The following is a 23,601-nucleotide window of genomic DNA, read 5'->3' as shown; positions in this document are numbered from 1 at the left end:
GAGGCCTGGTCCAGGCCATTATAACAGCAAGATATGCAAGTCTTTGCTTGTGATGGACCTGTCATCACCAACAATCGCAACCTCATCAACATTTGGGTATAATAATTCTCGTTACTTTTATCAGCCTGTCACACTGCTAGATATTTGAATGATGCATGACTTGCATCAATGCAGTGCAAACTTCAATTCTCCCATTTGTTAACAATTAAAATTGACCCACCGTCTTGTTTAAAACTTTTCGTTAACTTGATGTTTCATCTGTCAATATTTTTCGTAATCCATTTCTTATTCTTTTTTGTTTAGATAAACAGCATCCCATTACACTGGAAAACTACCGATGTCGATCGAGTTACGTCTCTCTTCTCCCCCTTTCTTTAAATGTCCAAGTGTATGCCCATGTGAGTGTGGGTGTATTCACGAGGACTCTTCTTTTCCCATCCCGCCTGTGGTGGATTCAACTCTTCAACGGATGGGGCACTTGTGGATGGATGCCTGGCCGTATTTTCCAGCCTTAAAGGTAGGACAAATGTTTCTCTGTTGGTCCTATGACTCCTATTTGAACTATTTGATAGCGCACGATTATTCCTGATCTTCATATGCGGTTGACTGTCGAACTGTTTTTTTTTCTCCTGCCACTTATTGTTTATTAGTCGGTAAGGGTCCACAAATATTTGATTTGTAGAACGAACTGTAGAGATGAGGCTTGTTTTCTTTTATAAATTTGTCTGTGGGTAAACAATTCATTTCAAAAATAGTTTTGAGCTCCCGACAGCACATGCTGGTCGGGACTTACCCGTCGCTAAACACGACTGACAGTTTCCAATTGCGTCGGCGTCGTGTAATATAGATTTGATGCTCATCTTTGAAATTTTATACATCCAAGACGACCTAATATAGTCAAATACTCTTTGTCGAATCGATTTCAATCAATATCTTAGTCACAGAGTCATTTATAATAGGCCCATCAGCCGACTCCATTATTAGTCTACACTGCTCCTAACTGCTGTGCACGAGGCCTCATATGATATTGAAGTCGACTTCTAATAGAAATATAGTGGGTGGGGGGGTACCCTTTTGCGGAGCTCTAATTCAATTAAGTCTCCCTTACACAGCAGAGAGCTAGATGTTCTGAGTAACTTATAACATCTCTTCACCCCGAAAAGAAGAAGAACCTTTTTCCCCTTATAACAGTTATATCTGTACATGCAGAGCATATCTAGGATATCTCTTTCCGATGACGTCGATGTTGTATTACAGCCTATCGTTTTTTCTCCTTTGTAGAGCAGCAGCAGAAGCTCTTATACATCTTTTTTGTCAGCAATCATTCGATTATGGATATTTTGGGACTTTTTTTTTTTTTTAATTCATAGTCTCGCGCCAGTTTGAATAGAAAAAAGAATTGAGAGACGAAGCTGACAAATTTTTCCCTGTGTCTATCATATCGCCAGAGACTATAGACGATCTATACGGCCACTTGGTGGTGGTATAATGTAAAATGTAATATAGATGCACTTGTACGTCTTTTTTTTTGTTGTTGTTAGGCTCTGCCAAAGTATGAAAGAGCTGCTATAGTCGAGCATTGATTCGATATAGATATAGTTTAAAAATATAGACTAGCTCTTATTTTGAGGGGTCGATAGATCTTCGGGAAATATGCCCACCCACATCATTTGTTATAGGCTCTTTAAAAAAATAACGAACTTAATCAATCGATAAAATTCAAAGAAGAAACGTTTGTGTATTTTCTTTTTAAAAGAAGAGAAAAAGAATCTTGAAAAAAAACAATTTTCAAATAAAAAAGGTTTATAGACGATGCAGCAGGGCTAAACCGTTTTTAAGTAGCCGCCACACACAGCAGCAGCAACAGCAGGATAGTATATAAATAGAAAGAGCTGTATTATAATAAAGCTTCTTTTTATTTTTATTTTTTCAAAAAAAGGAAGGAAAGTTTTGTAAATACCCTGAGGCTGTATGTGCAGGTACACAAGATAGTAGATACATAGTAGTAGTAGAAGCGACCCTTAACTCAGCAACATTTGTTGTTTGTGAAACCCTAAAGAAATCTATCTAATATTAAAAATATATAAGACGAGAGGCTCAATATCAAATCTACTTTGGCCTCTCTATTTAGACTATATCGAGTGCACAGGTATATACGTAGTATATACTATCTAGAAAATCGATGAAGGATGGCGTGAGAGTCTATCCCCCCGGTCTAATACAGTTTATAGATATCAATATATTCTAATAACATACATCACATCAACTATTAGAGTATTAGGGTCGAATAGGCCAAATAAATAACATACAATTTAATCCGCAGCAGTCGGAAACACACACATAACTCTTAAATATATCAAATCGGGGCCGTGATGAGTGGCTAGCGTGTGTTTGGGACTGGCCAAACCAACAATCATCATCGCAGTCTCAGCGGGCGATATTACATAAGAGAATAAAAGACAACAAAAGGAGCTCTCAAGATTAGCGCACACACACACAAAACCCAAATGATGTCCATCTCCCAAGAAACTTAAAAAATCTTTTTTATACAGTCTAGAGTATTACTATACATGTTCGGCTATTATTATTACCAAACATCACGCTGATGTGTGACGTTCTTTTATTTGATTCGCGGGATCAATCGATTTGGTCGGTGGGTGGGTGGGGGGAACCCTGGAGGGTGGGGGCTCTTTTTCGGTGTCGCAACACGCGGAATCCCGACAAGAGAAGAAGAAGAAGAATATCATTGTCGCAGTTCTTATTCTTTTTGTTCACGATTTAAAAAAGAAAAAAAAAATGATTTTTTTAAAAGTAGATTTTATTAGGTCTTCAGAAGAGGGGGATGGGAAAACATATTTTTTCGGGGTGGAAAAGGCCAAAGTGGGTGGATCTGTTTTCGGGTCTATTTATAGAATAGAATAGACCCAATGCTGCGGTTGCCATTTTTCACGGGTGTGTGTTTAACCTTTTCAACTCTGCTCCGAAATCATATTTTGCTGTGGTGTATAAGCGTAACAGGGACTAAAAGGTCCGCCATATTTCATTACATGTTTTTTGTTTTTTAGCCTCTCTATGTACACACACTAAATGCGTTTTTATAAGGCTTTATATACACCGGGGGGGAGGGAGGTCAAGTGAATTGGCCCCTTTTTGATATAGACGTACTATACACCCCTTTGCCTATAGATGCCAAAGTTATCAATTTAACTATAACTATCAAACGCCCGTGTGCGTCGTTTTCCCTATATTATATACAGTATATAAAGACGCATGTGAAGTGAAAGCCATCCCGGGCGGGTGACATTTAAAAGGAGAAAATAATTGATAAAAACAGACAATTGGATTAAATGAATCCTGTGGCGGGGACTTTTCTTTTTATATTGAATCAATTTAAACCAAAAAAAAAAGAAAAAGAGTGACTATACATTCTTTTTTTTTTTAGATTTAAATATAGAATATGCCAAAAAAGTGTGTGTGTGTGTGTGTGAGTCTAGTCAACCCCCCCAAACCCCCACGCCGCTTTTATAAGAGATATAATTATATACGAAAGGTGGAATCATGTCTTTTTAAACACGTTGAATATCTCACGTACGCGTCATTAAAGGCCCATCAACCTCGGCGCGCTCTATCCTCATAAATCATGAGTTCCCAAAAAAACAAAAGAAGATTTTTTTTTATTATTCTTTAATTAATTAATTAATAAAAAAGGGATGCTGGGTGATGCTGAGTCTAAACATTTTGAAAAATCAAACCCAACAGCGGGAGGTTTGAAACGAACGTTTCGGGCGTTGCTGGTTTTCCAAATGTTTCGGGAAATCTTTTACAAAACACAATGATGTTGGGGATAGACGATGGCGAACAAAAAAATATTATTATTTTTTATTAAATATCGCCCCTTTGAAAATAAGAAAAAAAAAGCGTCGATTCATTACTCGGTATACACCTAATAATAGATTTATAGACAGCACAATGAGAGTTTTAAAGATGGGAGAAACTGCTGTTATTTTTCGAAAAGAAATAGACCCGTGGGCGATAATAGGACGCTATTAGCCAAACACACAATCGTCGAAAAAGATGATTTGAATTGTTGATTATATGAATGAAATTTAAATGACTTTCTATTTCTATTTCTATAGCGTTGTTGTACACAACTTTAAAAATAGTTTCTACCGCCCGGTGATGGGAAACATGTCGGACAGCTTTTGATGATTAATCCAAAAATAAATAAATAAAATAAAGGAGGAAATGAATTTAACTCTATCAATCAAAATGCGCTATTCATCCGCACCCCTCCATTTTTTAGTGCGGATATATCGATTTAGTCCAAATGGATTCTCTCTATATATTATTCGCCCGTCACGCAATCGATTATTACGCACATTATATATCGTCCTGGTAGAAAAATAAAAATGTCGATCATTCGAATCGATTCAAGGCCCATCTGCTTACAAATGTTTAAAAGAAAAATCGACTCGTATAAACTGCGTGAATCTCATTAAATATGGGCCCTTGTATAGTATATTCTAGTCCCTCCTCTCTGCGCAGAGAGTCTATACACAAGCACACTGCAGCATCCCATATTCATACACGTATGAATAATAAATCAAAGGGAGAGAGAAAAAATCCTGCAGGAGTGTGTATCCATACGGACGAGAAAACTGTAACATAGGCAGCAGCAGCATCAATGCGCTATATATACATAATAAATTCGAGCACATAATATCAAGCGCCCCCTTGTGTATGAATTTTCTCTCGGCTCCTTGTTGTTGTTGTACAACAACAATCCTTTCGGGTCTTGTATATAATCATCACAATATTCTTTTGTGCTGTACACACTCTAGCCAGAGCTTTAGAGTCGACGGGAAATGTATATAGTACACCTTGCGTTATATTTGCATATACGGAGCAAGGATTTGGCCATGGCGTGCGTGACTATCTAATAATCGGATCGATATGGATGTCATATTCACACAAGAGAAAAGATAGTTGGGCGTTTCAATCGCTACCACTTATTTATATCCTGCAGCTGATTGGGTAATAATATTTCTATGTGCGCATTATCATCAATAGGTTGATGATGTGTTTGATTGGCCATCGATTTGATGGATTGATTTAATGTAAAGAGTTGAATCATTTCTCCGTAGACTCATCATCATTGTTTTGCTGCTGTCCAGTCAGCCTGAGACTATAGAGAAGATGATGAAGGCAGACAGTGTCTATGCAATCAGAAGCTATCAGAAAAAAAAAGAAAAAGAAATAAAGAACAAAAATATATATTTGAGATATTATTATTATTATTTTTGCCTATTTTTTATCATCTACCTGGGCTTGTGTGGTGGCATTGAATGATGGGAGTTGCGTGTAATCTTGTTCAATCATCTCGGTGATTTGTTTCACCCCCCCATCTCTCACAACAACCAGCACGTAAGAAGAAGAAGAAGATGATGATGATAATTCGGTGTCGGCATGTGCGGTTATGTGGTTCATCTCCAAATAGGCCTCCAGGCGCTTCTTCTTCTTTACAGATATAAACCAGCAGCTTCTTCTATTTCTCTCTCTCGAGGGGGTCGCAGGTCTCACAAACAAAAATTTGTTTTTTCGTCCGACCTATAATGTTTTTTCAGTTTATTTTATATATTATAAGAATTTCAGGGTGGAGTAGCTTATACTATACACAAACGCCGCGCTTAAGAAAAAATCAAATTGTATCCTCCAGTCAGTCGAATAATGGACATTTTTATAATCAGTCGAAATGATATGATTTTTCCCGGTTAATACGATTGTTTTGTATTATAGATATGAAATTCAGACCGTGACCAATTGCTAATTGTAGACATTTAGATATATATACATACGTCAAAGCCCTTTGGGGAAGAGATAATCATAATAAGGGCGCGGTTAATTCAAGCGTGTCTTCTAAACATTTTTCCCATTTGCGCAACATAGATAGCAGCAGCTCTCCGATAGATTGTTTATGGTAAAAAAAGAGTTTCAATCAGAAACTGCTGTTATACTATGTCTAGGCCAGCTCTATAAGACTTGATTTGCCATATATATGTAGACGACGACCAACTGGGAAATGAAGAGATTGATTTCTTCCTTATTCTCTTCTTTATTTGCTCTCGGCTGCTGGGCTGCTGCTGCTGGGCTGTCCGGCATACCAGACATCCGGTTGGGTTTGTTGCAGGGGGGAGAACTCGTACACACACAACTCTTTTGTCTTTCTCTCGCAGAGATTTCCAATTAGCCACGACTGATGGGATGAGTATATATATATATACATGTACATAAAAAGAAGATAGATATAGATGTTGCTGGATATATAATACGTTCTATATGTATTTCCCACACCCATCTGGACGGCCCCGAAAGCAAACGAAAAAAAACATCATCAGTCTATAAGACTCTGGACGTCTGTCTTTGAATCCCTGGCTCAGCCACAAGATCTACCTTATATATCTATCTATCTATCTACCAGTCTCTCTTTTCTATTTGCACACACACACATTTATTTTTATCTATATATATATCCAGTTGCTGGGCTATGTATAGATCGATTCAATACCTATCAATAAGCTCCATACTGGGAAATGCTCATGGGAGAACCAAATTGAATATTATCATCAGAAAGAATTCCGGTTGCATTTTATGAATGAAAAACTTTTTTTTACACATTTTTTTGATTGGGATTGAATGAAATTGATTTAATGATTACCGGGAATTGCACAGGATATCGCTTCCTATGTCGAATAGAACAGTGAGTGGGAGTATATAGGAGGAGCGAGTCTAATAGCTCTAGCAATTTGCGTCATTCATGTATAATACTTGAATCTAGTCAGATCTAAGCTCTAGCTGGGTGAGTAGGATGGCCTGGTTAGTCTATGTAGACTGTGTATAGAGTCGACTGTCGTCATTGTATGTATGTAGGTTTATAAGTGCTGGCGCACTGGAAATTTCAATTAGATTTTAAGCTCAACTCTGCTCTATACTCTACAACATAAGATTGTGATGCCTTAAATGATGTGTGCTCTGTATATAATACGGTGTACAGACTCGCTTAGAATGTCTCTATAATATAATGACGCAGTAGGATAAAAGATTAGGAATGTGTCCATTATCTTTTAGACATAGTGTACTTATGTTTTATTATCTATTTAGGACTATGTAACACTAAAGAAATTGTTGGCTGCCAATGGCGCCCTGTTGCTCATCTGTTTGTTCTTTTCTTCATCTCATTTCTTAATCATCTTATCGACTTTAATTCTATTTCAAATGCCGTAGAGATACTATGATCGAGAGTCTATTATATTCCAGGCCTCAAATGTCGCCCCGATGTAATAATAATGGTTCATTAGCCATGCATAATCTTTCGTCGGAAATCCATTAGACCACAGCGGGACCCTCTCAAACTCATTTGGCAACCTGTCACCAGCACGCAGGATTTGGGTTATAGACTATGCAGAGATCTATAAATTTTGATACACAAAAGTTTAATGAAAATGAATTTCCTATCAGATTTCTAGGCCCAGCAACTGCGCAATCACTCTTGTGTATATGCTATTACCGAGTTGTGCGGTGAATATCATCAATAGATCAACGGGCATCAGACTCAGCTATAAAGGTTGAAGGTGTATAGTCGAGTCAGGAAGAAAATATGAGGTGCTGGATGGCTGGATGGCCTATATCTCCCCCCCTCTCTCTACGCCATAAAGTATCGATCATTCTCTCGGCTGTGCTATTATAGATGCATATTGCATATCCATAGTGCATACGGCTACCGGGCTCTGCTGCATGAGAGAGTTGATGGCCGTTATATATTTGACCGTGTCTTGTATAGACCCCTCATAGGTCATCTATCCCCCCCTCATCCACCCCACTTGTCATATCTTTCACGATGCATCACCCACCGCCACCACCACATACCGATGCATAGATAACACATGTATTTAACGAGGGACCCGAAGAAAAGAAAAAGCCGAGACTGTGTGCAGTTTTATCTTTGTGGTGAGATCAATAGAAAGCGCCCTCGGGCGATTTACTTTTACTTTTTCAACAAAAGAAATTTTTTTGAATAGGACAATTTTATTTTTATTTTTTCAAAATTGGCGCGCTCTTTTTTTTCAAAATTGATGGATCGATTTCGGCGTGTGTAATTACGCAATCGGACCAGCCGCAACACAAGTAGTTGTTGGACTATTATATAGACGCATAGTTTATTTTGTCCTCCTCGGTTATGTAACGGGCGCATCGAAAACTGGCCCTCGAAACATATCCAACATTTGCATTTCATTTGCGTAATAATATTATTGTAATAGTTGCGCGAAAAAAGAAACAAGTTTTCACTCGGACGGGATAGAAAAACAAACGCCGACGGCGGGGGGGTTCTATATCGATCAAACGGTCACGAATGTCAACTCTTTTTTTATTTATTTTTCCATATTTCTTTTTATTTAAAATAAAATCACAACATGTCATCACACACATTCATATCGATCCATATAATATCGATCGGATTTAAAAAAAAAAAACAATTTTTATTTTATTTTATTCGCCGATTTAAAAAATCAAAAAAGTTTAGCGAGTGACCAATCACGAAATTATTTATTTTTCTTTTGGCGGTATGTACGTATCTACGTGTAATAATAAAATAAAAAAGTGTTTCGGCAATTCATCACGCTAGGGCGCAGCAGTTGGAAAGGGGCGTGGCTCTTTTGATTTAGCCTCCTCCCACTATACTACACACTACACACACTCTACTACGGGTCTGGTCTCTCGGCTTTTATTTTATTTTTTTTTGTTATCTTTTTCCACCCATCTCTTTGAGACTGAACTGGGTATAGTATAGGACCCAGGGCTCTGGTCCGGGGCCACCTCAGACACTCGACGGACGTCTTGAACGGTACACACGATCGCTCGCTTGCACCGCAACCCGAAACAAATTCAAATTTTCAAATTTCATTTCTTCGCCAAAGTGTTTCCGTTGTTATTCCGTGCTGTGCGTTATATTTTTCATTCGATTAAGGAACTCAAAAAACAAGTGTGTGTGTGAGTTTTGTGGAATTATACATCAATCGGCCAGGTGATTTTGGACAATTTAAAACCAAAAAGGTAAGAAATCAAAGATTTCTGGAGATCAATTTTCCCGACCGGTCGTTTGTTATTTTTCAATTATTAACGAGAGTTGCAATTCGCCGATGGAGATGTCTTGTTTTGACAGATTGAATAACCTCATTAGCGAATAGATGAGGGTTGCGTTTCCCAGTCTTTGCTCGCAGCGCAGCAGCAGCGAAGGCGCTAATAATCATAATAAATCATTTTTATTTGTATTTATTTATTTTTTAAATCAGCAAAATGTTTGTCGCCATGGTGACGACGACCTCTTCATTATTATAATCAAGCGCTAGGTTTATTTTTGTTTTGGTTATTTTTCGGCGGAAACGTTTTTCCCCCCGTCATTCCCGCGGACTATGGACGTGATGTAAGGCCGTTATCACCTCTTGATAATTATATCTGATTATTTATAGTATGAACTCACGAAAGGAAAATTCCCAAATTCAGGTGAAGACATGTCCGGGATGATTTCCCATTGCGTCATATTCAAAATAGAAATTCCGCGTTCGTGTGAAATTGTTAAAAACTTTTTTTCTTGTGGTGGTGGGGAAAGAAGCGAAACATTTTCTTGTCCGTCGCCAGAAAGTCGGAGACGCGATAATGTCACCGTTAAAGTAAACACCGTATATAGGGAGGGTGAGTGTCAATATCTAGTGTACACACAATTTATTGAAAGATTTTCAGGCACTCGAGTCGGTTTTTTCGTCGTCGTCGTCAAACAAATAACCGAAAAAAAAAATGTCGGCCGAATGTAAAAAAAAAAAAAATTTTTTTTTTTAAAATAAAGTTTGGGGTGACGCGCCCTTATTTTTTCCCGGGGTAAAAACACCCAAAAAATCAAGTGAAAAAAATCTTAGAACGAAGGTGTCGAAAAAATATTCCGTCTCGACGCTAATCAAATGACGTGTCGATTTTTTGGGGTCCTGGCGAGACTCAAATGGCCACGCCTTTCTTTAAGAGAAAAATAATTTTTCAATCGAAAATTTGGGTTGTTGTTGTTTTCTAACCAAAAAAGGGGCGGATATTTATTTGATATACAAAATTTTTTTAATTTTTTCTCTTTTTTTTAATTTAAAAAATAAAATAAAATTGTGTAATGTAAAACGCGTTTGGTTGGTTTTCGTCCAGGGCGAAAATATGACGAATGATATTGTGTTTGGTAGGGGTGGGAAATAAAGATTTAGTTTTTCTATTTACATAGAAATAGATATATATATTTAAATTGTGTTCTCTGTAGCTCTTGTGTGTTTTCGTCTAGAGAAATCGAAAATGTTGTTGGTAGTACATATCTTTTGATCTGTTGGAGCTTTACTTTTCCAATTTTCTTTGGCTGTGGCGGCCCGGATGTTTTTTCCTCTTCCGCTTTTGATCCATCTTCTCGATATCTCTAATCGATCGAAACCTATTGCTGCAGGGGATTTGATACATATTTTTCTTTGATAAAATCTAAAAGAAGAAACAGGTGGAATACAAGATCCACCAGATATTTCTAGGAGGTATTTATTTATATTGAATTATTCACCAGGAGGGGTGAGACAAGACAAAAGGGGGAAGAAATATACGTCGGCATGTGTGTCGGTGATAAATTTATTCGATTCAACATAAATCTATATACGAGCCTAAAGAATAAAGTAGTAGCATATCTCTTCAATGTAGTAATATTATTATTTCCCTTGTACACTATGCCGCCACCGCTTCTTTTTTTTCCTATCACACCCCGCGCGATTTGAAATTCTAGTCACGAAACGCGGCCCAGCAGCATCAGCCGAGGAAAGAAAAAAAGAATATTATATATATCTGAACTGCATGTAATAAAAATGGCCAGCAGCCACACAGACACTCATGACAGTCGCGTTCTGATTCTTCAGACTTGTGCACGCCGTGATAAATGGCGTGAGTTTCTCTTATTGTGTATAGAAAGACGCGGTCTTGTGGGTGTCGTTTCTTGTAATAGTTTTGAACGTGGCCGAGTGATTTTTGAATTATTTATTTTGACATGTAGCCGCAGAATGAAACGAGAAAAATTAATTCAAATTTTTTTATTTTATTTTACAGGATTTTTGAGTGAATCAAACTGTTTTTCTTTCATCACCCCGCTGGCGACGACGGTTAATATTTCATTGATCGAATCATGGCTGTGAAGTTTAATCAACCGGACGAACTGGAAACTTGAAAAATAAAATAGAAAATTATCTACGGCGGATTTTATTTTTTTAAAACCATTTCCCGACAAGTTCATTTGGTCCGTCCAAAAAAATAAAATCCGGTTATCTTTTTTTTTTTGTCTTAAGACCAAATTTGTTTAAACAAAAAGTGATTTAAAAAAAAAGACAAAAGTGAATTTAAATTTCTTCGCCATGGACACATCAACGACGACCAGATTCGTCTACTTATTGGTGAGTGCCATTTTTTTGAATAACAAAATTTCATTTGATATAATTAAATGTGTGTAAGGGCGGCGTAAAAAGATGAACAAAATTTGATTCGTCGTAATCGGAAAATTGTTGTTGAACAAAAGGAGATGAACCCCGAAATAGTATTATATAACGGGGCGGGATACACAACACACGTCGTATATATACATGTCATCTATCTATCTGTCAAAATCTACCGACTACCTTACAAAAACCCCAAAAAATCCAATTCCGTAAAACAAAACTGGGAGGAGACTGATGGAAATTGAAAAATAATTAAAAAAAGAAAAACAAAATTAAATTTTCCCTCCCAAAAAAATTTTTTTGAAAAAGAACCGCCGACAAAATCCACCGCTGTGCCGTAATTAATTAATTTTCTTTACGTATAAATATTTCGCTACGCGATTAATAAACACACACAGCCAAGGAAAGAGAGTAGGGGGAATTTAATGGACTAACTTGTAAAAAGGACGCTATTTTTTTATTATTACAAACCGGCGAAAAAATAAAATCCCCGCGCTGCTCTTAATGGTTGGTTGTATTTTCCCCCCCTTTTTTTCCGTTTTGTTAAAAGATTTTTTCGCTTCTTAATGGAATTTCCGTGTTGTGTTGGCCGCGGAGAAGAAACAACAACAAAATAAAGAAAACTGTGGGAGTAGAACATTCGGGTGGGCAATAAAAATCGGAAGGGTTTTTCCCCCCTTCCACCGTCCATCCATTCCACGCCTGAACCCACCACCAACGATGAAAATGCTCGACATCTTTTAATTCATTTAGATCGAAACATCCGATAATTATATCTTTTTTTTAAAACAAAAAACGGATGAGGTTAGACTTTAGAGAAAAGATTTCTAAATTTCCTCCGTGACGTCATTAACCAAAATCTGCCAACGCTGCACCGCAGACAATGACTCAATTGTTTTGTCAGTCGGTCGTTTGGGCGCGAATAAACAGTGATTAAGGGATGAAGTTACACCACTTCGAAATCTCTGAAACTTTTTCTCAAAGAATTTTTAAAAACAAAAAGAGAAAACATGTGGCTACAACACTCGTCTTGTTTGAAAAGTAAGTGCTGCTGACGTTAATATTATTATCGCCTTGACGTATTGCATCAAAACTGGTTGTCTTGTTTGATTGTTGATTGATGGCATTCCCAACAGTGGTGAATGTGCACATCGAAAAACAGCTCTGGGTGTTTTTTGTCTCTTTTTTCCCCTTTGCAGCCATTTCCTTTAGGCATTGTTCTTTTCGAACAGGAACCAGAAGTTGCTGGCAGTTGAAAACGCTTTGGGTGTGTGGACACTTGGAGAGAGTGACCGTTGCAATTTGCTTCTGGTCCAGCACCACCACAAAACCGTGGTGGTAATAAAGTGTGCAAGCAGGAAAGACATGACTCTTTGGACCGTGACTAATGTCTGTCCCTCGTAATAAAGTTTACAAGGAAAAAGAAGGAGTCTTTTCGTCAGCTGCTGTGCTGTGCTGTGATTAATTCGAGCCAGAGAGAAAACTGCACACATGTGTGCAGCAGCGAAGAAAGAAAAAAAGAAGAAGGAACCTTTTTTTTTCTTTCTTTCTTGGAAAATATGTCATTACGTATGTGTCGGTATGCACGGACACGTTGGAAGACGGACCCCTTTTTTCTCTTTCAATATACACACACAACGCCCGGGCAGCACAGAGCAAATGGGCGTGTGTGGCTAGGCGACTGTTTAGCAACAAAAGAGGGGGGAAATGACTCACCGTTTGGATGATTCAAAAGGGAAAAATTTATTCATATAGAAAAGGAGTTGGAGCTAGCGACCAAACCCTTTTTATGATTTCTAACTTTTTTCCAGGAATCTTTTCGTGTTGTGTGTCCTTGCTAATGAGCAAGAAATGGGACAACAACAACAATCGATAGAGAAAAAAACAAAACTTGTATAGATCTTTTTCCACATCAAGACAGAGTCTAACCTATTCCCCCCATCTCAGACCGGAACGACCTGTCAACACCGTCGCCATTGTTTTCTGACGTTTACAACAAAAAAGAAACATTTTTCTTTATTGTTTTTTCAATGTAAATTTTTCTTCTGGGAGATCGAATGACGTTGGAAAAGAAACTAAAAGTTTTTTTTGTCTTTAGCTTCTTCTTGACCAGTCTGCTGGGTCCTCGTCCGTTTTGTGTGTGCTCTATCTGCGTCTGTCAGAACTTATTCTTATTCTCCTGGCCAAGAAGAAGAAGGAAATCTTGTTATCATGTCACGTTGTCGACGTCTAGAGTGTGCAGCACTTGAGAGAAAGAAAAGAAGAGAGCAGGGAATAATATATTGATTACAAAAAGCAGCCAGCCAGCCAGCCATAGGAGAGCCTATAGTCGTACGTTTTTTGCCGCACTTCAATGTTATATAGTAGATACTACTCGACTTGAACTTTGTCCATTGGCCCAGGATTAGATGTGTTGTAGTACAACTACTACAACTACTGGTAGTGATATTATATTTCCTTGTTTTGTTATTGTTGCTGCTGCTGCTGTTCTATTATCCCGTCGGGGTAACAACTTTCTTTTTGATTCACTTAAAAATAGAAAAATAGGTTTCGGCTCCTTCTTCTCAAAGGAGCCCATTTTCTTAATCCACTGGACACACACACAACAAAAAAGTTTTTGGTTGTTCTCTCTGCATTGCTGTCATGTCTCTTGATTCCGGCTGTCTGTCTCTCCCCAAGTTTCTAAATGGAATTGACTGTGTCACATTTCGGTATTATTATAATACCGGGGCTCCTCCGTGTGAGCAGGATGATGATGATGATGTCGTTCCTTTGCCTGGACGCGCCCAGGGGGTGCTACAAAAGCCAAGCGGTTAGAGACGCTTGCCTTTGCCCAGCAGTCCGGTTTTTTCTTTTCTTTTCTAATCCGTAGACGATCCATCAGCCGGAGCAGAAGAGAAAACAGGGGCGGCAGAGTGGCCGTCTCGATGATTTATTCATTGCGTTCATCATTTTTAAAAAAATAGAAATAAAAAGCTACTGGCTTGTTTTTATTCCCTGGGCCAGCCAACCCCCCCTCGAAAGTTGGCAATCATCAAAGACGTTCGTGAAAGATGGCCTTGTTAATAAATTAAAAAAAAAGGAATATCGTCAGAGGAAGAGAGAGAGAATCGTCAGCATCCGGTTTCCGGCTTCTTCCGCCCAGTCATCCAAAAATCCCCCCCCACCACCACCAACCAATCGATCGAAAAGTCCATAACTGGGAGGGTGGGATTTTTGGTTGGCCAGGGACAGAGCTGACTAGTGCATTTATTCTTCTCTATGTACTCTCGAATGAGGTTTTGATTATAGATGCCGCTGTATCGGCATCTTGTAATATTTTATTACATCACCACCACCACCCCCCTGGTACTATATAATGTCGACTGGAAGAGAAAAAACAGCTGATTGGAGGGATCCTACTCCCCCCCACCGTCTTGATTCGATTGACGTCGAAAATTCCACGGGGCTTTTTATTAGCATTTTTCTTCTTCTTAACTCTCTTTTGGGGCTGTGTGTGTTCACTCCCGGGAATAAGTTACACATTCAAAAAACTTGTCATTTGCATCTTTTTTGGAAAAAATTCCGAGTAGTTTTCTTTCTTTAGACTGCCGGGAACGTCGATGGTGGATGTAACAATAACATCCTCCCATTGTTGTGTTTGAAAAAGGGGAAAGAAAGAAGAAGAAGAAGGGAACACACACAACAGAAAAAAATTGGTTGTACCGATAACAATGGGGCCTGGAAGAAGTGTCCATCAAACTCTGTTGGGAGTTTGAAAAAAAGACGAAGGGTGTAAAGGGTGAGATGAGTGAAGGGGTTGTAAACTTAAACAGACACGTACGTTTAGACGTACGCAGTTTTATTTTTTTTTAAACATTTTTTAACTCTTACGACTAGAAAGAACCAGTTTTGAAATTTGATTTAGAATTAATTTTATTGTCTTTTTTCTTATGAGAATGTCGCATCTTCGACAGCTGCTGCTGGTGGTGGTGGGGAACAAATATCGATTAGATCGGTGATAGACATTCGATCCGATTTGATATAAAAGAAACAAGACCCCGGTTGTTTGTTGTTGCATTTGCCCAGCAATGAGTATCTATAGAGAGGAGAGAGCCCCCCTCTGGCTCTGTTTGTCTGATGGGAATCTGGTTTCAAAAAAAGAAAAAAAAATGGTTGACCTGCTGGAAAACACATTCCTCAAACCGTGCATTTGTTTAATTTGGTATTATTTTTCTTTATCGGTCAGTTATTACGAAATGGACGTTATAACTATTGTTTGTTTGTGCAAAGAAGATGAATCATCCACTTTCTTCAACAACCAAACAACATTTTTTATTTTAGATTTTAAAAAAAGTTTGGAGATGGGAGGCAACTTTTGTTCATATACTCCGCCCATCTCAATTGCTGTGTGTCTGCTCTCTGCACTTGGAATTTTACTTTTTTTTTTAAAGATTCCAGACACTTTGAAGCTTATCTCTCTTTTGGCTGGTATATTTTTTCTTTTCTTTTTCCAACACAAAAGATGGACAACTTTTTTTCTCTTTTATCAAAAAGAGAAGAGAAGAAACCGCCAGCGCAAAAACGAAAGTCGGACATTGACAAATGACTTTTTTCTTTTCTTTCTAACCCACCTCTTTTTTGGCGAAAAAAATACTATATATATTCCACATTCTTCGGCGCTAAAAGAAGAAGAAGACCACCAAGAAATGAAAAAGGGGGGAAAGATATTTCACCAATGGGGAAAAAATCCGTTTCGAGTGTGTGTGCGTCTTCTCACTCTTTTGTTGAGAAGTAAAGAACATTTTTTTCTTAAATCTTTTTCTTCTCCCCCTTGTACATCTTCTAATGGTTTTACTTTTGACCAAATGTCTTTTCTACAAATCGATATTTAGTGTATAGAGGAGGGGGAATCCACCTCATTGAAGAACAAGTGAGATCTACCTGGGAATGGTAGGCCGGAAGAAAAATTCTCTGCTCCATTTGTACCTCCCCGACACTTTAAAAATGTTTTCAAATGAAGAAGCCAGCAACGAGTTAATAACATGGCAATCATTCAATTTGAATTTTTCCAAAGTGAAAACCAAACCATTTCTTTCTTTTATTGGCAAAGCCAATTGGCCAAAAAAAAATAAAATAAAAAGAAGGTCAAAAAGGGATTTTCTTTTTTGTGGGTTTTGGGTGGGGCCGTTTGCGTGTTTAGACGCCGCAGAGAACACACCGAAACACAAAAAGAAAAAAAAAGGAGACCGAGCGTGATAAATCGTGTACAGAGCCGAGTGACAGCCGCTTGTAAGTGGATTTCTCAGCTGATAAGAAAAACAAAAAAGTAAGAAGAAGAAAAAAAGATAAGAAAAAAGAGAGTCTGTTTTCTAGTAAGATATCTTATATAAGAGGACCTCTTTTGCCACTGGTAACAGATATATTTTGGATGGATGTAACCCCCCAACCACCCTATAGTGGACACACAACTGCTTTTATGTCATACGTACAAATTCAGTCTCTGTGTGTGTGTGTGTGTGTATGTCGTATTTTTCTTTAAAGCCGCCCCAGAGTTATTGATTAAGTGTAAAGCAAAAAGGTCGAGCCGGCCCTCAAAATGTAACTGAAAACTATAACCGGCCCAGAGTGAAACAAAGTTTTTTTTTTTTTCAAAAAATAGGGGAGCGTGTCGGATGACCATCAAAAATAATTTTTCTTTTTTTCTACCCTGGTTGGTGGGGGGTGCGACATGTTGTGTTATGTGTCGCCTATTGTTATATGCTGGTCCGGCCAAAATGGAATTTTCTTTCTCCCCTCTCGTGTCGTGTCGCTTCTTTTTTCGGTTGTTCACAAATTCGTGTCCGCTTGCCGCCAGCGCGTCTCTACTCGAATTTCTGGCGTCATTTTACACGTTTGGCCGAAACAATCGATTTCCATCTGTCAATCGATCGGTTCCTTTTTTTCTCCTATTTTTCGTTAATTCAAATCAATTGAGACTTTTAAAAAATGACGAAATTTCATTCTTCTCTGTGTGTGTGTGTGTGTCGAGCGACGGATTGATCGCAATGCTGACTTTCCCCATCCTCTCTCGAGTCTACGCTCGGTTGTCATGGCGACCAGCTACAATCCATTACCGCTCCCGCCGCAACACGCCCGATACACACACACACAATGTCTCTCTAGTTGAGTAGAGAGTTTGGCGGCTCGCTAAACTCTCCCGCACCCAAAATAGACAAGTCGAATTGATGATCAAATCAAATGAAAAATGAAAAATGCTAATTCCAATGAATGAAGATTTATTTGATTTCTTTCTCCAAATGATTATTAATATATTTTTTATCTTTTTTATTTGGATATTTTGGCAGGTTGTCACGTTGGCGGTGATGGACCAGGGTGGGCCAAGCTTCCTCTGCCGGGCGGACGATTTTGGCGCCGACCAAGAGGTACGGTAGATGATGATGATGATTTATGTTCCTTCCGTCTTTCTTGTCTTCCTTCCTTTGTTTGTTTGTTTCTTTTTTTGTTGACTGGATCGATTGCGGATGGAAATTCCCCCGTCCGATAAAAAAAGCAAATAGTTTGTGTGTGTGTAAAAGAAACAAATGGAGAGGATTTTTACAACTCTACCGGAAGAAAAAGAACTATCATATAAAAGATGTACATCATTTGTCATCCGCCGGAATCTGGATAGCCTTGGCCGGTCCATCATCATTTTCTTCTTCTTCTCTACACGTTTTTTTATCGACTATCGGCGAGTGGGGTGGGGGGTTTATTCTGTTTTATGGTGGGAGATGGACCGTCTCGATTTCTTTACTATTTTTTGGCAACAACCGACAAAATTCCACTGCGCCACTGATATCCACTTTGTGTCGTGAGAGTTGTGTGTGTGTCTATCTCTTGGTAATCATCGCGCCCAGGGATGGGAGAAGGAGAGACGTTGTTTGTCTGCAGCATCGATCAATCTGTCAATGCGCCGGATTGAGATGTGTGTGTGTGTGTGTACTGTACAGTAGACACACAGAGTCGCCATGATTGCATACACCAACGGGAGCGACAGAAAAATCCTAGCTCTCTCTCTTTCGTTTCCTGTCATTGTTTTCTTATTTTATTTTATTTGGTCCTTAATGGAAGTCTGGATGCGAGTGCCAATCACTTTTCTTTTGGGATGTTGTCATGATAATCCCATGTCTTTTTTGTGTAGACGAGGGATCCGCACGAGCCGCAATGGTCCACTTGGTCCGAATGGGCTCCTTGTTCCAGGACCTGCGACGGCGGAGCCACTTACCAGACCCGCCGCTGCATGGACATGGTCAGAGGCTGCGGAATCCACGAGCGCAGCATCCGCTACCAAATCTGCAACATGCAGGTAAAATCAATTCAAATCAAAATCAAATCAATTGGATTTAAAATATGCAAATTTTTTGTTTGAATTGTTGGGGAATTTCCGTCTATAGCCCTGTCCGGAAATGGTGGACTTCCGGTTGCAGCAATGCCAGAATTACAACAGCATACCGTACCAGGTAAAAAAGTGGGACAACAACCCAAATAAAATGTCGGCCGCCGGACGGGCCAAAGAAACAAAACAAAAATTGGATCAAAAATGTTTGATTTGATTTGATTTATTCGGTAGGGTAAATTATACAATTGGGTTCCGCTGACGGACAAAAGCACGCCGGCCTGTTCCCTTTCCTGTCGGGCCGTCAACACGTCGCTGATTGTCCAGCACGCCGCCCGCGTTCACGACGGAACCCGCTGCAAGCCGGGCAGCCTCGACATGTGCATCGACGGCATCTGCCAGGTTAGCCACACAATTCCAAATTCCACGTAATCAGAGATAAGATAGATCTATCTATCTATTTATCTCTTTTTCTTTCTTTTTTGTGTTTCTTTTGGCCGGGTAAGAGAGAAAATCTGTGAAACAAATACGAACAGAAGAAAAATGGGAGGCAAATATATGAACAAGGAGCGCTCGCTCCTGCGGAAAAAAATAGGATCCCCCCATCAAGACAGAGTTGTGTGTGTCTACTAGAGAGATGGGGTGAATCAATATTTGGGCAAATGGTAGGGGGGATTGTAGAAGAAGAAGAGATAGAAAGAGAGTGTATTATAGAAAAGAAAAAAAAGAATAATCATAAAAAGGAAAAGAAGAAAAGAAAAGGGTCGAGTGGTGATTTTTGTCGTCTAGAAAGAAAAACATTTTTCCCCTTTTTTTTAAATAATACGTCTTCTTCTTCTTCTTGTGTGATGATGCCGTGATGCTGGAACGATGCCCGGAATAAAAGGGCCAACTCTCTCACTGGGATGGGAGAGCGACGCATAATAAATATCAAATGGTAAAAGCGGAGGAGCTGAGGGGGGAAAGAAAGAAGGATAGACGAGTTTGGGGGGAGCCTAGATCCATCTTTATAGACTCTCCTTTTTTTTATTTCATGTCTTTTGGCACTATCTAGTATTGCCTTGTAGTAGTCGTAGTTCTTTTTATACTGGAACAAGAGTTCCAGGCAGGATCGTCCTATCCACTAGAAGATTTAACTTTTTGGAATAATCTTTTTTCTTGGGGGCCAGTCTAAAAGGATTGGAAAAAAGAAAAGAAATTGTGTAAGTTTATAACTCTTCAAATCCTGTTGACAGGCCCCTCTCTCCAAGGGGAAATTGGAATAAAAGATGATCCTTTTTCGCTTCACGTTCCATCGACGGAAAAACACGTCCGCACACTTTTCCTTTTTATTATTTTTTTTATCCCGGGCTAAATCAATTGCCATTTGGGGAGGGAGGGGGGAGTGGGGTGGAAGAAGTCGGCTGACATGAACACATCGATCCTGACTCGATCCCCTCCATTTTTTCACTTGGCCACTCTGGGCGAGAAAGAAGAAAAGTTTTATTTTTTCCCTGGGATGTGGAACGTGCCATCCTGGGTGGATCTTGGCCAGGATCCCAGGGATCAAATCAAAAATATAAAAATGAATGTCGATTGAATCTGATTAATAATTTGAAATTTTGTTTTGTTTCTTTTACTTTTGGACAGCCGGTGGGATGCGATCTGCAGTTGAACTCGGATTCCAAAGTGGATGCGTGCGGAGTGTGCGGAGGCGACGGATCGACTTGCCTGGACAGTACCAGCGACGACCTGGTCATCGGCTACCGATGGGAATTCGGCCACCGACTCTCGCCCTGCACCGCCTCCTGCGACGGAGGTAAAAAATTAAAACCCAAACCCCAAAATTAATTTTAATCCAATTAAAATTAAAAATAAAAAACCCTGAAAAGAGATATAATTACCGCTGCCTAAGCTACTAACGAGGTGGGCCTTAGCTGGACAACAACAAAAAACTTGTTTGAACCACGACGTTCTTTCGTAGCGGCATTTGTCGTGTCACGCTAATAACAAGCAACCGCCCCTCCTCCTCTTTCTCTTCCTCACCTCCCGGAGGTTATCACGAAGGAAGAAAAAGATAAAAAAAAGAATAATATTTTTTCCGTCTTAACAACAGTGACACACGCTCAAGACAAAATATATATATCTATCCAAAAGAATAGACGAAGAAGGTCTAATATAAGGAGCTGTGGGAGTTGTCTCTTGTTCCTTAGTGTAGTAAAGCAACGACTTGTGTCTTTATTTTGTTGGGGGCCAGCCCATGATGAAAAGGCGACCCCGTCTGTGTGTCTCTGTGTCTGTGTTGGGGGCTGGATCACGTTCGTGTGTGTGTGTGTCTATCACGTCTTGTATTCCCACCCGCCTTCCACCCTCTTGGCGTATACGGGTATCGATTCAACAGCAGCAGCAGCAGTACAAGTCCTTAACAAGAGACCCTACACCACCAACCCCCGTTTGAAAATGTTGTTGGTAGGCCACCACCCGGACGGTGGTGGTTGTTGTTGTTGTTGTGTTTCTCTTGTTCCAATCGATCGACTCCCATTGATTGGGGCTGTTGGAGTCCCTAGTCATTGATTATCCAGACAACACATTCACGTCATCATTAAATGTCGAGACTCTTTTAAAGGATCGAATTTCTTAAAAAAATAATTTTTATTTTTTTTTCAAATTCCGGCCGGAATTAATTATTTTAATTTTTAATTTTCTTTCCAGGTCAACAAGAAGTGGAAATCATTTGCCGGGACGCCGTGACGGGACTGGAAGTGTCGGACCAGAATTTGTGCGACGAGTCGAGCCGGCCTCAACCAAAATTCGTCCAGTGCCACACGGATCCTTGCCCGCCAAAGTAAGTTCCCTCAACATTTTGGCCTGCGATCCTTGGTGTAGCCCCGGGGATTTTCTCTCTCTCTCTCTTGAAAAACAAAACCGCAGAGTAGAATAAGAGGGGCGGGGCTTGAATGATGGATTGGATCCCACAGACGCTAGACACCCGCAGAGTAATGAGCGCGCGAGTTGTACTACTATAGTTGTACTACATCTTTCGACTCTGACTCGCATCTTATCAAAAAGTCTTGTTAGATAGTCTAAAAGGAGCCAGGAGTGTGTGTGTCTGTACTGTTATATCTCTACTTGAACTCTTCACTTTTCCTGGAGAGATTTAGACGGATGCTGAATTTCGGGGGGGTTGGCAGGATCTGTTCCGTTTCATCTCGTATTTTGGTTTTCTTTTTTATCCTGGGCGCGGATCGTTATTTTTCCTTGCGCGGAAATGATTATTTTCTTTATTTTCCTTCGTTTCAAATTGGGATTCCATTTCTTTAAAAAAAAAATGTATTGATTTGTAGTTTTAAAAAAGTCATCGGTACATGTTGTCGACTAGTGAAGGATCGTCCTTCACCGGGAAAAAAATAATAATTTGTCGGGATATTGACGGATATTGATTCGATGGCTGGACCAACCTTCGCCTTGTCCCACTTGAAATATTGACGAGATTGAGAGAAGTTGTGCATCTGTGTTGTGTTGGACAAAAAAAAAAAAAAATGAAATAACGAAATCAAAATTGTGGCCATGAAATAGGTGGATCGTCGGTTCGTGGGAGTCGTGCTCGGTTACCTGCGGAGGCGGAGTCAAGGAGCGACGAGTCTACTGCCAGCAAGGGCACAACAACAGCCGGGTAAACTATTGACATCCGAATCCCGACATCTGTCAACATTTTTCATCATTTATTTTTGGGATTTTTTTTTTTTCTTATATTTCTATTCGCCATTTTTGACGGAATGATCCAGGTGGACGATGTCATCTGCTCGGCCCTGATTGGTCACAAGGCCAGGACCCACGAGCCCTGCAATACTCACGACTGCCCCAATTGGTTCCAGGGCCCCTGGTCACAGGTGAAAATCATTTTTTTTTTTAATCTTTTATTTTTGGGTGAAACGATCCTGGTCGTCATCGAGTTACCAGGGAGGTTAATGGAGAGGAAAAAAACCTTGATTGGCCGGCCCCTTTCATCCGCCCGTCTTAATTATTCGGATGGACCATGCGCGCGCTAGTTTTATATACCAGGATTGAGAGTAGAGAGCCGGACGACTTTGACAGTCGAGTAGTCGAGAAAAGGAAGAAGAGTCTTGTCGGTTGACAATTGGGTTGAACCCGAATCTTTTTTCGAATTTACCCGCCCGTCTAAAATTTAAAATAAAAGAGGGGGGGACTGGCCCTTTGATGTTCCACGCAGAGATAGGAGGTGGTGAAGCGCGTCGTCATGGAACGAAATCAAATGGTCGGGAATGAGAACCGATCCCTCCCACACACACACAATGGCACCCCAGTCAGTCTCATTTGAATACATGTCGTTTTTCCCCCTTTCAAATGGGCGAAATGTGTGTGTAAAAGGTCGTCGGTTGTTGAACCTCTTTACCCCATTTCTGCGTGTCGTTTGATCCCGGAGACTCCTTACTCCCTTTTATCATATCCCACCCACCCATTCCCCCTACTACCCCGAAAAGAGAAAAAAGATCCTTCGCAACGATCCGGTTAGACATTCAAGTTCTATTGACTGTGAGACTGTCGACTACCCCCAAATAAAATCAAAAAAAGGATCTTTCTTTTCTCTTTTTTGGCTTTTATCTCAAATAAAAGGATGAAAATCGGCGGATGTAAAGTTGGCAGGATCGTTTCAGTAGAGTCGAGAGACTTTCCTTCCTTTTTTTTTTAGAGGGG

The 23,601-nt window shown here is 39.6% G+C and overlaps 1 protein-coding gene across 14 annotated transcripts in view; it reads left to right on the top strand.

Annotated features, from left to right (window-relative positions):
* Positions 1-391: 391 nt before the first annotated feature.
* Positions 392-23,601, top strand: part of LOC124207396 (protein madd-4-like) — a 38,251-nt gene continuing 15,041 nt past the window's right edge. For 6 of the 14 annotated variants that reach the window (XM_046604829.1, XM_046604832.1, XM_046604827.1 and 3 more), the window contains exons 1-10: positions 8,872-9,108; positions 11,167-11,507; positions 17,876-17,953; positions 18,712-18,876; positions 18,965-19,030; positions 19,141-19,308; positions 20,536-20,704; positions 21,598-21,730; positions 22,462-22,558; positions 22,671-22,775. In XM_046604829.1, coding sequence (XP_046460785.1) covers positions 11,469-11,507; positions 17,876-17,953; positions 18,712-18,876; positions 18,965-19,030; positions 19,141-19,308; positions 20,536-20,704; positions 21,598-21,730; positions 22,462-22,558; positions 22,671-22,775 — 1,020 coding nt within the window. In that variant the 5' untranslated portion in view covers positions 8,872-9,108; positions 11,167-11,468. Of the gene's footprint in view, positions 518-8,869; positions 9,109-11,166; positions 11,508-12,448; positions 12,591-17,875; positions 17,954-18,711; positions 18,877-18,964; positions 19,031-19,140; positions 19,309-20,535; positions 20,705-21,597; positions 21,731-22,461; positions 22,559-22,670; positions 22,776-23,601 lie in introns of those variants that run through there. The other 8 variants (XM_046604824.1, XM_046604821.1, XM_046604825.1 and 5 more) reach the window with 5 other exon arrangements.

This window comes from Daphnia pulex, chromosome 11 (genome assembly GCF_021134715.1).
Source record: "Daphnia pulex isolate KAP4 chromosome 11, ASM2113471v1".
Classification (NCBI taxonomy): domain Eukaryota; kingdom Metazoa; phylum Arthropoda; class Branchiopoda; order Diplostraca; family Daphniidae; genus Daphnia; species Daphnia pulex.
The sequence above is the reverse complement of the archived record's forward strand: the minus strand, read 5'-3'. Positions and strand labels throughout refer to the sequence as shown.